Source organism: Anastrepha obliqua, chromosome 5, assembly GCF_027943255.1.
Source record: "Anastrepha obliqua isolate idAnaObli1 chromosome 5, idAnaObli1_1.0, whole genome shotgun sequence".
NCBI lineage: Eukaryota > Metazoa > Arthropoda > Insecta > Diptera > Tephritidae > Anastrepha > Anastrepha obliqua.
The window spans coordinates 77,500,400-77,517,800 of NC_072896.1; the positions used below are offsets into that span (position 1 = coordinate 77,500,400).

At 31.9% G+C, this 17,401-nt stretch overlaps 2 protein-coding genes across 14 annotated transcripts in view; one reads left to right on the plus strand and one right to left on the minus strand.

Moving 5' to 3' along the window:
- Window positions 1–10,549, minus strand: part of LOC129247722 (multidrug resistance-associated protein 1) — a 58,517-nt gene extending 47,968 nt beyond the window's left edge. For all 12 annotated transcript variants that reach the window (XM_054886983.1, XM_054886987.1, XM_054886992.1 and 9 more), the window contains exon 1: window positions 10,453–10,549. The gene's annotated coding sequence lies outside the window, so the exon portion shown is untranslated. The remainder of the gene's footprint in view (window positions 1–10,452) is intronic.
- Window positions 309–16,685, plus strand: LOC129247724 (PIH1 domain-containing protein 1). 2 transcript variants are annotated; one of them, XM_054886995.1, is made up of 6 exons: window positions 309–510; window positions 579–690; window positions 15,575–16,062; window positions 16,129–16,275; window positions 16,341–16,484; window positions 16,549–16,685. In XM_054886995.1, the coding sequence occupies exons 1-6, from the start codon at window positions 442–444 to the stop codon at window positions 16,585–16,587; spliced, it is 999 nt and encodes a 332-aa protein (XP_054742970.1). In that variant the 5' UTR covers window positions 309–441; the 3' UTR covers window positions 16,588–16,685. The 2 variants fall into 2 exon arrangements, with proteins under 2 accessions (XP_054742970.1, XP_054742968.1); XM_054886993.1 differs by having other exon boundaries at window positions 15,575–16,275.
- Window positions 16,686–17,401: the final 716 nt, after the last annotated feature.

The following is a 17,401-nucleotide window of genomic DNA, read 5'->3' on the forward strand; positions in this document are numbered from 1 at the left end:
ATATGTTAAACAGCTGTTAAACAGGGTATGTAACATAAAGTAATATTAAATTATTTTTAGAGTTACAAAAAGGTTATAAATTAGTGCAGATTATTTGTCCATCTGCTATCATAAATTTTTATAATTGTAAAGATAAGCCAATCATATATTTTGAAAGTAGATAGAGAAGCGAACAAAATTTTTTCTATGTTAAAATTTGGTTTTCGTGTCAAAATATTTCTTAAAAACGTGAATCACTCTGTAGTAAAGTCTACAAAATTTCTCTACACGATGTGAAATGAAACGAACAGAGCTCATTGCTGTCAGCCTGTGATTTGGTGTCATTGGTGTATTGTTTATGTATTCTAATTGTTAATATTGTGAAGAATTTTCTAGTTCATTTTAACAAATTTGGTCACTTTAACAAATATAATACTCGACAAATATAGAATTTAAGTGATAATGGCGCGTTCTGCAAACTTTTTAGATGCTGATGGAAGTATAATCGAGCAAAATCTGAGATTTATCAAAGTGCGTGAATTATACAAAGCAGAGCTCAAAAAGTTTGTGTTTTTAATAGCTGTAAACTTTATTTGCAGAATGAAATGGAAGATGAGTTGAATCAATACTTTTCTGGCGCCAAATCTGGTACAACCACGAGTGAGTCTCTGGCACCTCCACGTGATTATAAGATTGTACAACCAAAACCAGGTAACTGAATTGTCAAATGTGATGGTTCTCAGGAGTTTAACGAAATATATTTTTTATAAATTTTATGATCAATACATTTAAATGTATAAATTAAAGCGAAAACAATTCAATTCATTCACGGTTTTTGCATTGTCATGATTACTTTTGAAAATTCGTGCTTCGTTATCTTTCTATAATAGGGAGTTTGCGAATGCGTCTTATCGATGGATATTACAGTAAAACCAAAGTTTATTACACTTTCAAAAATATTTTCACACACGCAGTAATGAATTAAATTTTAAAAATTTTGTGCTTCAGTTAATTTTTTTATTTTTCTCCAATCTTTTAATTTGATTTCTATAGCAAATGTATATATGTGGGTGTCTATGTACATATGTATGCATATGCTTTCTTCACATAATGTAAATGCATTTAAATTGTAGTTTAAGTATAGAAGTGTTAATTGAGAATTGCTACGCTTGACTGAAAATTGTCGGGTAACCAATAATCTGTAGTTCCGAGCAATTAGGAGCGCCTAATTCACTGCTGATTGGCACAATGCATTTCAATTAATGGAAATTGAAATTGAGCAGAATGTGAATAAAGTAGCTTTGGCTCAAAAAACGCAAATCTATTCTGCATTGTAACACTTGAACGCATATATGTATGTAAATACATACATATGTAGATATTATTTATTTTATCTACGAAGTTCAAACAAATCTGTTGGAATTTATAAAACAATTGATGTGTTCACAGTTCTTTTCACAATGAGTTACAAAATGTTCAAGTCTACATTTTATAACGAACTGTGAGCAGTCAAGTGTCAAGTGTCGGTGTAAAACCAAAGCAGCCTTTTTTTATTTAATTTTCTAATTCATTGCGTTATTAAAATGCCTGATGCAAAAGACCAAAATACCAGTAGTTCCTAATAGTAATCTTTCGTGTGAAACGATGAAAATGATGAGGATACCACAAATGATATGTTTTCAATATCATGTTTATGCACGCCTTTTCAAAATCTCAAAACTATCAATAATTATCTAGATTTGCTAAGTAAACATGCTCCCAAAGAATCTGGATCAGTAAAAAAAAAGAAATGGTTAAAAGGAAAGAATTAAAAAAGTACATAAAATCTGTTTTTTGGTAGTATGGAAGGTATAACTCGTTTTCATAAAATAAAAATAAAACTTGTTCAAAATGTATTGATGAGGGAACTTGTTTTCTTCGTTTGATTTTTAATGGCATGTACTGTTAATAATAATGTGTGTGCGTATATATATTATTTCTTTATTTTTGCATGCCATAAATTGTGCTGTATTTGAAACCACGAATGCTTAAAAATTATATTGTTTTTAGTGAAGGTAGAATCGCCAAAGGCAAAGCAAAATCACGACAGCAGCTTTGGTACATCCACTTGTGTATTTACTTATATATATATGTATATATACCTACCACACATTTGTCTTTAATAGAAGCTGAAGCCCCTGCAAACACGTTTATTACTTAATAAAACTAGCGATCTGATAGAACGTTAGCTGCTACAACAACCAGTACAAGTCTTGAAAAAACATTTGAAGTGTGCAATGTGGCGTTCTTTATTAATTTTAAATCGAAAAGTTGTTTATTTAGTCCAATCAACAGCTGTCAATGATTGTACACACATACTTACATGCATATATACAAATACTATACTTAAGTTGACATCATGAAATTGACAGTAAAATATGCATAATTCACTTACTTCAAAGTTGAGGATGTAAAAATAAATTTATTTTAATTTTTTTCACTATGATTTCGTTTTTGCGAAAATGAAGAGATATTAAGCGGTCCCTGTGGTTGTTTGTAAATTGAGAAACATAAGAGAAAAATAGATAATTGCATCGAATTAAACAAAAATGTAATCCATCAAATTAACAGTTCATTTTTTAGTCCTTGATAATATATGCTGTTAGAAAAGTAAAGAACTACAGCTAATAAATTAAGTTAGAATCGAATAATCAAGCGCGAAAAATTCTAATGCTTTCTAACAAGTTGATGTACATACATATTTTGTTACACTCTCGAATAACAGAGAAGTTAGAAGTTTAGTCGCCATTATTATTCAAAGGCAAAACAAAAAATTATTTAGTTTTCCATTTTAATACAATAAACAATATAATATATAAAAAAAAAGAGTAATACCATTACCACTGTACACAAATATAAAAAAATTAAAGCTGATACTTCTTACATTGCGCAAAATAAACTTAATTTTAAAGTTCAATGAATGAATCCTCCTTTGCTTTTCTTATTTGACAATCTGAAGCAAATTATCTTCGGATCGTAAGAAAGTCAACTCCACGTTTGACTGTATAAGAAATGATTTTTCGATTGCTGTGTAGAAGAACACACAACCACCCCACTAATGACTCTTTGTACTGAAGTACTCTCACATAATAATGCGATTTTAAAGCGTCTTCGGCATACATATTTACGTAATTTACGAAATATATGACAACTTTTCATGGCAAATCAACGCATTATTCGTGACTCAACTAGTCTTCGTTATATTTTGTGCGAAACTCCTATTGCTTTTGCTGAATTTACTAGAATTTTTTTGGCCTCCGTCATTTTCGTTTTAAATTACATTTTTATTTACACACAAATAATTACTACTATTTGTCACAAAAAAAAAAAACGACAAACATGCAATTTTAAGTTAAATCATTCCACAGCAATGTAGGGGATCCCCATTTCAATAATGACTATGACGGAGTTTTATTGCTTTAGTACAAACCTAAAACTACATATTGATTTGACCATGAGTGTGTTTGCATTTTATTTTCCCCGAGAGTATAAAATATGCACGTATGTATATACAGCACATGATTTACATATTTTTGTTCCTCACATGTATGTATGTCCTGTAATTGCTGACGGATGGATGACCGGTTTTGATTTGTATTTACTTGTTAGGGAGCTCCGTAAGTAACTGCTTCAAAGTTGATGGTTAAGTTGGAAGTAAACCAATTATTTTCCAAACATAACGAAATTAAAAGAGTCAACAGTAACCTGACTTTTAAAAAGATTTAAAAATTTCTGCTTTATTCATTTTATTACTTAATTATTGAAAGACACTTCTTGGGTGAATTCGCTTCAATTATCAAATTGAATTAATATTTAGTATTTTTAGTTTTGCGAGTTTCTTTTATTTTTGCAATCTAATTCGTTTTCACTTTGTTTTGGATTTTCGTAAATATGTTTTAACGTTGATATATTTACATATTATCAATGTGGAGCATGAAACAATGCGCTTCGATATTCATCACATCTTCACGCAATTATTCGTTGCGCTTTATAATTGGAACAATTGTTAAATGTATGTAGGCATATGCATATGTAGGTACAGTATTTATTTACTACTTTTTACATATATATGTGTGTATTGGTGATTGTTCAGTCTTTCCTCTCATTTGCTCACCCAATTTCGCGGTATTTTTAAAAAGGCATTTGTTTACTTGAAAAAATAGTGTAGAGTGATCACTTACATCTGTAAAGGGTATTTCAAAAGACACGTCTAGATTTTGTTTAAAAAACAAAAAAAGTATTAAACATTTTGATACTATCCCGTTTCATTATTTTTGTTCAAAATATGGCTCTTAACATTTATATGTGAAAAATGGCATCATTTAAATGCAGGTCTCTTAAATGCACGTCTTCAGCTATAACAGCAATATTCTCAACAGAACGTCCCGCTTCGTTCGTCTCGTTGCCTGCTAGTCCTTTTTCTATCAAAAGATCTCGTTTCTTGTTGTTTTCACCAATCTTTGAACTTTCGACTCATTCGGACGATTATGTACATAAAAAAATCTCGAATTTTGCGATATGTTGGTCTTAAAGATCGACCATTTTCATAAAAAGTTTCAACAATTTTCACGCGCTGCGTTAATGGTTAAAATTGTACATCTGTCTACTTGACAAATGTCAAAGATGACACAATAAAGGTATCATCTAGGAATTATTCACTACTGACATCTAAGCGTCACTTTTGAAAGACCCTTTACATATACATACATACATATATGTATATATACGGGTATATAGTAAAGTTCTCAATTATATTATTTTATAAGTGCATACATATTTAATAACGCTACTCTAATATGTAAGTATAGTCCTTAAGAGCTCAGTTTCCAACCACCTTTAATAATACAGGGGTTTCGAACAGAAACGGTAGGTTTCATGCTATCACAATGTGTTCGTGCAAATACTGAAACTTTATTATCAAAATAAGTGTTTGTTAGGGAAAACCTTAGCACATTTTGAGATGAACAATTTGACAGTATTGTTATCTCTCGCGGAGGGGACGTGAATGCGGCAACCAAGATTGTGCAATTTGATTCCGTTCCACTTTTTATTTTATTATAAATCTAAGTCAATAACCCGCAATTGACCAATGATTCAAAGTCAACATAACCTAGACTCGTTCCCCGAATTCAGCCGGATTTAAGCAACAGAGTCGGTAAATATTAGTACTCTCTCTCAAACATAATGTCATATATGAGTCTTTTAAAATAAATAAAAATGCAATTTGTTAATATCTCACCTTATTTCAACACCGGCCTACCCTTGTTGGAAAACATTTTACTTAGGAAAATGTAACTGGTGATTTTTTAGCTATTATCTTTTTAAACAGTTGGTTTAAAAAGCTGACGCACGTTTCGTGTTTTGTGTCACTGTCAAACGTCTTCAGTTTGGTCTATAATTTAACCATGAATCGTCTTACAAACGAACAACGCTTGCAAATCATTGAATTTTATTATAAAAATGCGTGTTCTGTTAGGAAAGTTTATCGCGCGATTGTGTGATATAACGCCTTTAGATTATTTTTTGTGGGGCTATGTTAAAGCTCATGTCTATTCAGACAAGCCTGCTTTAATTAACGCATTGGAAGACAACATTAAAGCTTTTATATGTGAGATACCGGCCGAAACATTGGAAAGAGTATACCAAAATTGGACTAAGCGGATGGACCATTTGAAGCGCAGTCGCGGTCAACATTTGCATGAAATAATCGATTTAAATAAAAATTTCATGCATTTTTTCTGAATTTTAGGTGTGTTTTTTTGAAAAACTTTCCTATAGCTCTTGAAAAATCACCCTTTATATGTCTTCGATGTACATATGTACAACGCTATATAAAGTTATGACTTTGAAATACAAGAATTTAAATAAATAAACTTTAACCGTATGCACAAAAAAATGCACACATTTATACACATACACAGTGTAAGTATGTGTATGTATGCATATGTATTTATTTACAGTTTTACATATGAGACTACTTCACCAGTTTTATGTTACAAACACGCGTGCTTAAACAACTGAGCCAAAGTTTGTACGCCGTCCAGTCCATCAATTTGTTTTTTAGCCAATCAACAAAGCGTCGAACCCATCCGTTAGTCAGCCATTCAAGTGGTTAAATTTAACATTGAACAGTGAAAATATGCATACATATTACACTTACATATATAGATATGTGTGTAGATATGTAAATAATGCAATTTTTATTTTATTATTTATTTTTAATTCCTTGTTTTTGCATATGTATTCACATGCATACAAATACATATGTACATATGCGTATATATAAAAGTGGTGATAAGTGTGCAGCCTATCTGAATTGAGACAAGCTACGCTAAGAAACTATGCAGAGCTTACAAATGCTGAAGTTCACACATGTACCCTAAAGCATGTTCCTGATTGTCACTATTACAATTATACTATGACACAATTCGATGAAACAACAACAGAGGTCTTTATATACAAGGAAGTTTGTTGTTTTTGTACAAACAATTTCGCTTGAATCACGTGCTAGAGATCGACAATAAAAATTTCAAAATTTAAAAGAGTCGACAATAAATGTAAAAGATAAACTAAAACCTCATTGTCTTATAAAACTCAATGCTCGATGAAGCTTAGAACCAAGTTTGACGTAAAAGCTTTGAATTGAATTTAGTTGTGAATTTAGAAAATTAGAAAATCCATATGCAGTTATGCTGATGCTCTGTTTCAGCCTTTCGCTGTTAAGAAATTATATTCGAAGAGTCAATGTTTGTGTAAAATTTTAATTTGAACGTAGCTAGATTATATTATATGTTATATAAACATCGAAATTTGCATTATAATGGCTTGTCAGGGGAAGACAAACGCATAAATCAGGTCAGAGCTAAAATTGTTAATTTTATAAAATTATATAAAACGGATTTACGTTTTTTTTATTATCGGAGCACATAGCACTTTTTAAAATGCTGTTATGCCAACTTGGTATATCGCTTCTCATGTGTGGTGGGTATATCTCAATTAAATCACTTGTAAATTATTATTTTTTTATCAATATTTATTGCAATTTCATAACAATGTGAAAATTTAGTGCTCTCTTTTTCCATGGACGTCAACAAAGCAATATTTCTCAAGCGGTGTTTCATACAGCTCTCTGTCTCTCTCTGCAAATAACAGATTATAGTGCGAATGCAAAAGGGTTATAAACAAAATTTATTTAGTTTGCATTTCATTAATAACTTTTAGAGCTTTTGGTTAGAAGAACTCAGTTTTTGTTTTTGCCACCAACACCATACTACACCCTTCTCTCAAAGTGGGATGGTAAGATGTATTATTTAAATAAATTTCTTAAGTAAATTTACTGTGCACAAATACATATGTACATATGTATGTATGTAGTTATATATATAAGTACATTGTACAAATAATTGTACATTTAATCTTTATAATTGCCACACGTATCCCATGTTATGTTCATATTTATTATCTTCTTTTATTCTCTTTCATCTTAAGCGTTCGGAATTGTGATAAGATTCATGCATCCAGGTTGAACAGTAGTTGCGAAATTCGTTATGATGATACTGCGAAATTTTGTACGCAATTCCATTTCTCCCATATTTTATCGTAACTGTAATTACAGCAAATTCTACAGTAACGAGTTTTCGCCTCTTTAATCACACTTCGTATTCTTCATTGTTTTTTTTTTTTTTTTTTTTTTTTTTTTTTTTTTGAGGTTTTGCGGAACACTTTATCATTTTCGAATTTTTTTGATACTGATAAGAATAATCATAAGTGATCAATACAATTTGAAATCAATGCCTAATCACCATTTGAGCAAAAACAAAGTTGGCGCAAAAACACCGCCAGAAATGTACTTTATTTATATTACTTGTGTAGTTGAAAAATGTAGCTATGCTACAATCATGAAAAAATGTGATACCAATTTGCAAAGAAAGCTTATGGTATTTTACAGGCACGCTGAAATTTAATAACACGTGCATAACTTGTCTATATTTATACACATTTGTACATAAGACACCTATAGGTCTCATTAAGAAGTCCATAGTCAAACAGTTTTGGCCAAAACGTAGGGACTTCCCTAGCAATTTTTTATACAGTATTTTTTTTTCTTTAAACAGACATTAATGAATCATACTTTGTTTTTAATTTTTCTTTTGCGATTTTACATATGTATACAAAAATTAAGCTTATTAAAACAAAACTTTTGGAACCTATTTATATAACTTTACTAATCTTTAAGTTGGACATTGATTGGTTAGCAAATAAATCAATTATCAATTTCTGACTTGTCGCTTTTTAGACAATATGAAAGGCTTTGACAGTAAATCAACTGAATAAGCCGACCTCTACTGCTCTTCTTTCAATCGTTTTTTTTTTTTTTCTTTTTTATTAATTTCCAATTTAATAGTTTCTTATATATATATGTATGTATATATACATATAATTGGCGCATACACCCAGAAATGGAGGTACCTACAGTTTCAAGCCGATTTCGAACGGCAGATATTTTTTTGAGGAGGTTTGCCATTGCCTGCCGAAGAGCGACCGCTATTAGAAAATATCCTTTCTTAAATTTGGTGCTTAACCGAGATTCGAACTAATAAATATACGGGCAAATCAAATTAGTGCACAATAAAATTAATTTATTAATAAAAATTTACTAATGAATTACTTAAAATTTGGTCAATACTGCGTACTAAAACTCACAAATATTTCAACACGAAAAAGCTTAAAAAGGTGGAAAAATTCAAGCTTCAAACAATTTGGACAAGCAACTGTGTGTAAAGTTCAAGAAAAAAAACCGATTTTTTGATCTATTTTAACGTTTCCACATGAAACCACTTGCCCGTTATTAAAAAGTTCCAAATTTGAATTTTTATGCATTAAGGATGCTTCATACACTTTCAATTATTAGTACAATCATGCCTTTGAAATCATGCTCACATCACAAGTAAGAGCGAAGAAGTTAAGCAATCTTTATTCACAACAAGACGCACTTTTTCTCAGCTCAGCTCTTTTATACTTAAGATAACTTTCACTGGTTTCCTAACAATGTTCTGGTAGTAAGCTTCGCAGAACCTGGAGCGTGTTTTTCACAATGTTTAATTTTAATTTTTGATTTTTCTTTGTATAATTAAAATATGAACTTTATTATGATTTATTGATTTAAATTCCCACGTTTCTAGTGAAATGGATGCCAGCAAGCGCATTTTTGTGAATAATTTTTAAATTGCCAGCCTTACAGAAAATGGAGTATTTCAAAGTATCATCTTTAGCAGCGGTTTTAATAGTAGAACTTAAAACACTTCAACATAAATTCTTCACTTATTATTCGAAATACTATTCTTTAAGTGGAATCAAAAAAAAAAAAACCTTCCGCTATAGACCGTGATTTCAATAACTTTCAATCAGACTATTAAGCTGCATAAGTATGTACACATATACGTATATGTATTCAGTAAAAATTCTAGCATATTATCTATAATTAAAAACGTAGAATTTCAGCAATTAAGCCAACAGGTTTATTTATTGTATCATAGTAGTCACCCTTCACTCCACAAAAATTACTATCAATATTCAAAACATACATGTACACACATGTGTCCATATGTATACACGTAATACATTTACCGGTGTGTTAGCCGGCTTTCATTTGTACCAACTAAAATTACAGATGTAACTTAAAATTCCCTTCCTCACAAAAAACACATAAAATTAAATTATTCACTTCACAAAATAAATTAAAAAACCACAACTTCACTCATTATAACGCTGTCAAGTTAACTATCTATTAAAAAATCATTATTTAGTTGAGAACTTCAAATTATCCTCAAGGCCATCCAGTATTTTAAATTAAAATATTAAATGTATGTATTGTTGTATGTATATAAAACATATATGCATAGTATATAGTCAAAAAACATGGTTTTTACTTCCATACATACATTTGCTGATTATTTTATACACATAAAACATATATATTTAGAATAGATACGGTTGAGTGCGTGAAGTTCTTCCAGGACAACAAAAATTATGTTAGGTGAAATACACTCAATAAAAAACCACTTGCGACATAAAATAATAGTCGTGAATGATAATGAACGAATTCAATTTTTACTTTTTATATTACTGTAATATTCACTAAAAATGTAAAACGGTTGTTTCGGGGATTTTTAAGGTTTTTCGCTATGTCATTTCGGCCGTATGACTAAACCATGTAATCACCTTTCTCTTCTATGCATTTCAATACATGGGCTCTCATTGGCTCAATAGAACTCCGATCATTAACGCTTATACTCATTTCTCCCAAGAGAGTACAATTACAATTCACTTCTCAAATTATTAGAGACAAAAATGTGTCTTCATATACTTATTTTGTCACATGCACACTCACACACATTAACAGCAATTAAAAACAAAATTTCACTCCCACATTACCTTTTTATTTAGTTTCGTTCCTAAAAAAATTTGCACCACTAAACGAGCTTTGAAAAAAGCCAACCGACGCGTTCGAGCAACTCGCACCAACTGGTTGAGCTGCCCAACGGTTCTACCTTTTTGTGTTACGATTACGCTTCTGTTTGGGCATCTTGAAACAACAAAAAACAATTTTTCATTGATGGCTAATATGAATGTAAATATATGTGTACAAACGTATGTGTAAACATTTCAAAGATACGAAATGAACTGTTGTTGTCTCTCCTCATTGCCATAGCAATATCGAAGTGGCCACCGGTTGTTGGGAACACTTTGAGCTTTCCATTTGGTGAAGAGTGCGAATAAAAGCTAAAAACTGTGTATGAGAAGTTGAAGTATTCCGATAAGCGCCTGAATATGTATTGTCACAATTGTTTGTGCAGTGTTGTGCACAATTTAAGCAACTTTTTCTTTATAGCTCAGAATTATGAATATAATATAATATAAAAATGTAAATGTAATAAATTAAATAATATTTCTCACACAATAATCGAAGCATATTGAAAATTTTCCAAAGTTTCCAATAAAAGGATTAGAAAACTAAAACATTTGTATATAATTGTTTCAAGTTTCATGTTTGTTTTTCTTTTTTACCATTTGCTAAAAATAATGGAAAAAGTAATTTTCCATATGAAAATTTTACGACATAAAACTTAAATAGTACTCCCTTTTCGTATGTATAGGTACATACTATACAAATGAAAGGCTTTGGCTACGCCTAAAGGTATTTGTTCACTTATGGTTTGTTGAAGCTTCTTCTAACATTGCTGCTTAAGTCCAGTTGTTGACCGGATGCGAATCGGGCTTATTTTTGTAAAATAGTTATCCCTATTGACATAAAAATTTCACAGAGTGCTTACTATTTTCTAACAACAATAATTATATCGGAATTTAGACATTTAAATCCGGTTCAATAACAATTTTCATTTATATCTTCATTTTTATTGTGAAAACCAAGTGTCAAAATATTTCCCTTTGAACATTTTTAATTTGAAATTTAGTGTTTAGACCAAGGCACATTGAAAATAGCATCAGAAAAGAAAAATAACCGTTCCAAGTAGTGACAACCGCCATATGTAATAAATTGCAGAATAAAAGAAAAATAAATAAATAATTGGCGCGTACACTTCTGTTAGGTGTTTGGCCGAGCTCCTCCTCCTATTTGTGGTGTGCGTCTTGATGTTGTTCCACAAATAGAGGGATCTACAGTTTCAAGCCCACTCCGAACAGCCGATATTTTTATGAGGAGCTTTTTCATGGCATAAAAACACTCGGATGTTTGCCATTGCCTGCCGAGGGGCGACCGCTATTAGAAAAATGTTTTTCTTAATTTTGGTGTTTCATCGAGACTCGAACCTACGTTCTCTCTGTGAATTCCGAATGGTAGTCACGCACCAACCCATTCGGCTACGGCGGCCGCTATAAATAATAAACTTAATTTCCCCATACTTATATATGTAGTAATTCCTGGACTTGTGAGAAATTACCACAAATACGTTATTTTACAAATTGGAAAAATTGGCTCGGGTGTAAAAGTTGCTTTAGTTTTGCACAGTACTCTACATGAATTTTGTAAATACATGGGAAAACTAACACGCTGCATTAAGAGAAGCAGACTCAAGACCAGTTACGATGAGAACGACACTAGACTGCACAATAAATATAGACTGTTTCAGGGAAATCAAATTCATACACATTCTCTACATAACAAAAGAACAAAAGTTGTGAGGTATTTATGCCGCGTTACATTGGCACAATTCTGTTCCGGATACTATAGCAGATTAAAAACTCCTATCTATGGAGAATCAGCCCTTAAAATCTACTCAGCTAACACCACTTTCGAACTGGACCCACCCCGAAAAAGCATGTTTTCTGGGCCTACCATTAGATAAGATTGACAATGGCGACCAATGACTTCACCGCACTTAGCAGAGCTTAGTAACCGCTACAACAACAAACTGTATTAAAAAGCCCATAGTTGCCTTACCAGAGAATAACATTTGAAAATATTACTATGTTATTATGTTGGCGTTTCCTATAAAACTGCGAAAAATGCTTGATTAATTTCAATAATTTTAAAATATTGATGTTAATGTAAATCAAACCCAAGAAGTGTCTATAGAAATTGGAACTTTCTTAATCTCTACCTTTGAAATAAGCGCATACAATCATTTGCCCCGCAGTTGGTCTGTACTCAATCACTTGCTTGCTGGGTAATATTCCATTTCGTTGTATATGGTGCATATGGACTTGTGTACATATGTGTGCTAAAGTTTGATTACGTCGTTTTATGTCATTAAAAATTGCACAGTCATAGTTTGATTATCACAATGTTACTGAAGATATTGAAGATGATGTTCTACGTTTGATGTTCACAGTATATTTTAGAGCGCTATGATCCGTAATACCAAAAACAACGGCACAAGAAAAATCTCTGTAATGTACAAACATGGAAAAAAGAGTTAAACTTGCACTGTAAAGAACTTTCCTATTTCTTTTACCGCAGGTGGCTTTTAAATTCTTCAAACAATTAAACAAACCGTGTTGTATTAGCACGCCATCACATTTTTAAGAGAAAATACGGAATTGCATACTGTTAAAGAGCAAAGAGGTTTACAATGTGCATGCATATACTTGAATACTCATATATATCTATGTATGTATGTATGTATGGTGCTTTGCACAATTTAAAACTAAATCCGTATGTACTTATGCACATATGAAAATCGATAATTTTTCAAAAGAGGAAAAGACGAAACAAAATTAACAGTTTTATTTATCAGAACTACAGCACATCACGTGCTTTCTCTTCATTTTTAAATAAAACCAGTCATCTTCAGCCAGCAGCTGAAACCGGCTTTTGGCATATTGAGCGCTAATTGTAGCAAATGCATTTTGTTTTCAGAGCTTAAATCAGGTAAATACGATGTCGTTAAAAAATAAAATGAGACTCAAACTTGGCTCATTTACTCTCACCACATGAGAATTTTTTTTACAAACGAGTCTGAATTGCTACTTACATATGCGTTTTTAGTCTCTAACGCCCCTTGCGTATGCGACAGTGAATGCCAACTTAAAGCTTTTAAACTATATGAAATTTAGCATTTTGAATGAGCATGAAGATTCAACACTGAAAGAAATATTGCCTATGGTATTTCATCAACACTGATAGCTGAAATTTCTAATAGATCAGATGAAAGTTCAAACATTAAATATTTTTCAATATGTATGTATATTAAGTCGCTGAAGGAAGATCGAAAAAAATTAACAAAAACAAATAAAAGTCTAAAAGTCAATTTTCCTATAGTTCTTATAAAATATAGTCACTTTATATATGTATTTTTATTTTGGCACTAAAAGGTAAGTGAAACACGAAATATGCACATATGTATATTCACTCCACATATATATCTTCTTTGTTAGGTGTTTGACCAAGCTTCTCCTGAAATTTGTGCGTCTTGGTGTTGTTCTTAAGTGGACGGAGTGCCCCTCCGAACGGTAGATTGCTTACCATTGTAGTCGCCGAAGTGTGTCTATTAAATATCGGACTAATTGACTATAAATCATTTTATTTTGATATGTTACGTTCCCACAACAGTCGGTTCTACGTAACCGGAACGACCCGGATTTATATCCGGCTAAGGACTGTCACTTCAACAGCATTCCCCCTATATGTATGGGGAAATGTTTATGATGTTACAACAACAATAATGCAAATGGTCTAACACTGGGATGCTTTACTTGACTAAATTTGGCTGTCCAATAATGTATATAGTTTAGAACGCATCACAGGTTCCTACATAATTCGCGTAATTTTTAAATTTCTTTAATTTCTTTCACAAAGCAAGCAACAAAATTTATCAATTTCTCCAATTTGTTTATATTGACGTCCGTTTTCGACGTGGAAGAGCGGCCCGTGAATCACCTTCAACGTCTTATCGGCCATTTCTTGAAATCGTTTAAACCACTTAAAAACACTCGATTCTGTCATAAACCCCAGAAAAGTTAGAAACCTTTATTTTGTATTGCATTGTTTGATAAAAACAATTATTACTAATTTTTTAAAGTATTGGTTAAAAACATATGAGAACTTTATCAGCCCTAACAATCTGTTCTTTACTTTTTATTAAATTAAAGAAATATGCCAAATGCAGATTTAAGCAATTACAAGTTTATTGACATAGGTCGAAAACCGATATTAAGTATGTATATAAAATGATTGTGATTTGAAGAAGTAACAGTAATGACGTTTTATTTTACTTCTAACTTTCAATGTTGAATTTACCGGTCCAACAAATTTCCCAGAGATTAGATTATAATTTCGATGATAAGGCTTGCTTGCAATAAATAATTAAATTTTGTTGGCAATATAAGTATGTACAGGTGTTAGATCGAAAATTCATTTATGTTATGCGTCATACAAATGAATGACCCTGCAAATTTTTGCCGCCTCTGGTTCTACTAGAATCCTTGGGCAAGAAATGCGCTTGGCTACATGTTACTTAGTTTCTTTGAAGCAAATTTTCAACTTCTCTTACTTTATTTTACGGCATTTAGAGTGGTTTAGTCATTTAACCTTACAAAAGATTGTTATCTCATATTTACTGTCTTCATTTTTTTTTAGATGGCACATAGGTACATACTTATATGCCGGCCACCGTAACTCTTAAAAGTTTTATTTTTGAGATGTTATGTATTTTTTTTTGGAAGTGTCGTTGAACTTTCTAATTTGATATCATGCCCCTTACAGTTTTCGAACTGCCTTAACGGTATACGAGTATGTATATATTAACGCAAAACTTTCGCTTCGTTATTGTTTATTTTTGAACTCGCACGTGTTTGTATGTTTGTATTTACAGGTAGTATATATAAATATATATACTTTTTTAGAGTCGCTTCATTTAACTAGGTCAGTTCTTTTATAAATTCGCAAACTCACCATCCACATTTCAATGTATGCGTAGTATTTACACTCCACTCTCTTGAAACTTAGCGAATATAGTACGAGTGCATACATGCAATACAATGCTAAATCGTATGAAAAAATATTTTTATTTTACTCGTTTCATTTCTATTTCCGTAGGCTTCTGCATCAAAAGTTTCAAAACCAATACAAATGAGAAATTTTTCATCAATCTTTGCCAAACTGAAGAGATACCGGAACCAGAAGACATTACCGAAGAACAACTAGCAGACATTTTGCAATCGGAAGCGCCGAGCTCGTTTCGTATTCCCATGAGTATTTCCGATCCACGCATAACTAAGGATAAATCAAATAACTCAGTAGATGTTTGCGACATTGCCATCAATCCGAGATTCTTCGTAAAGGTTCAGAAGTCATTGCTATTTAAGGATTTTTTCCTAGCACTGATTGCAGAAGCATTGAATGACAAGTACAATGTACAAATAAAAATCGAGAAGTCAATTATTTTGCAAAATCGAAAATTTATTGGCTCGCTGGTACAACATCGTGTGCGTAACAATGATGTAAAAACAGTTATAAACTCATACAAACAAATCTCTGCGGCTGATAAGAAGAAACTAGAAGAATTGGAGCAGGGAATAAGTGAGGTGAGCGGCAAGCATGCACCACTAGTACAAGAGATTGATTCAAATGAGGTCGACGTATTAAAACAGAAATCGCAACAATTGAAACAGAATTCGACTAAGATTAAGCAGGCGATATCGCTGGCTGGATCCACAGAGCCCGAGTACAAATTACGTGCCAAATTGTGCGAAGAGGTGGCGGAAGAGTTACTGGCCGAATTCTATCTACCGAAATGTGTATGTACCACCAAGCGAAAATAAATGTATCTATCATTTAACAATTAACATTTTCTTTACCGTAGATTTCTTCACATGATATAAAATTGGATGTTGGAGAAGATCGCATTTTGTTGGAATCGATGAAGTATGGCTATATGTTTGACAAATTTGTTAACTACCGTTTAAATCAAGAGCGTGCTCGTGCTATTTTCGATAAAACTAATAAAGTAAGTTGAAATGTATAGAACATAAAGAAAATATTTGAGGATTGTTGTGATTTTTCAATTTCAGATGCTACAAGTTCGCATTCCTGTCTATCCAGTGCAATAAGAAGTACTAAGTATTTATTAAATTATTTTAGATAAAAAACTTTAATGTAACCTTCATTATGTAAATAAAACTGGTGTATGGTAGCCTTTAACCTATAACCTTAAATCTATGTTGAGACACATTTTTATAAAACATCTAATTAATTTTTCACGTACAACCATCTCAAAAAAATACAAGGATAATATGCCAGAAGATATTTTACATCGAATTCGTGTCAGTTTCAGAAATCCGGATCTTGAAATGAATGAGGAGATACATAATCGGGCTTTACTCTGGATCGAAGACATTTGTTACCTTATGTGCGGTAGTTTATTAGTCAGGTTAGGAATGTCAGCGCCAAATCGTGAAATGAATGGCGCATTTAATCGAGAGTTGGGAACGGGAACGTGAATATGATCACCAGGAATTAGATTTAGTAGTTCAAGCGAATGTACCACTGTTGAATCGCCAACAAAAACAAGTTTATGATACATTAATGAAGGCAATTGATGATGGAAATGGTGGTTTATATTTCCTTGATGCCCCTGGTGGAACTCGGTAAGACATTCCTCATGTCAGTAATTTTAGCCACTGTTCGTGCGAGATCCAACATTGCGCTTGCAGTTGCTTCTTCTGGAATAGCAGCACCATTATTAGAAGGATGCCGTACGGCTCATTTAGCATTAAAATCGCCGTTAAATCTTCAAAAAATTAAAGAACCAACATGTAATATCTCAAAAAACTCAGCAATGGCCAAAGTTTTATCAGCATCGAAAATCATCATCTGGGACGAATGCACAATGGCGCATAAACGTGCATTAGAAGCACTTAACCA

Coding starts and splice junctions, on each gene's coding strand:
- LOC129247724 (XM_054886993.1), top strand. CDS start 442: ATGGCGCGTTCTGCAAACTTTTTAGATGCTGATGGAAGTATAATCGAG. Junction 16,276..16,340: donor AATTCTATCTACCGAAATGT/GTATGTACCACC, acceptor TCTTTACCGTAG/ATTTCTTCACATGATATAAA. Junction 16,485..16,548: donor TTTTCGATAAAACTAATAAA/GTAAGTTGAAAT, acceptor TTTCAATTTCAG/ATGCTACAAGTTCGCATTCC.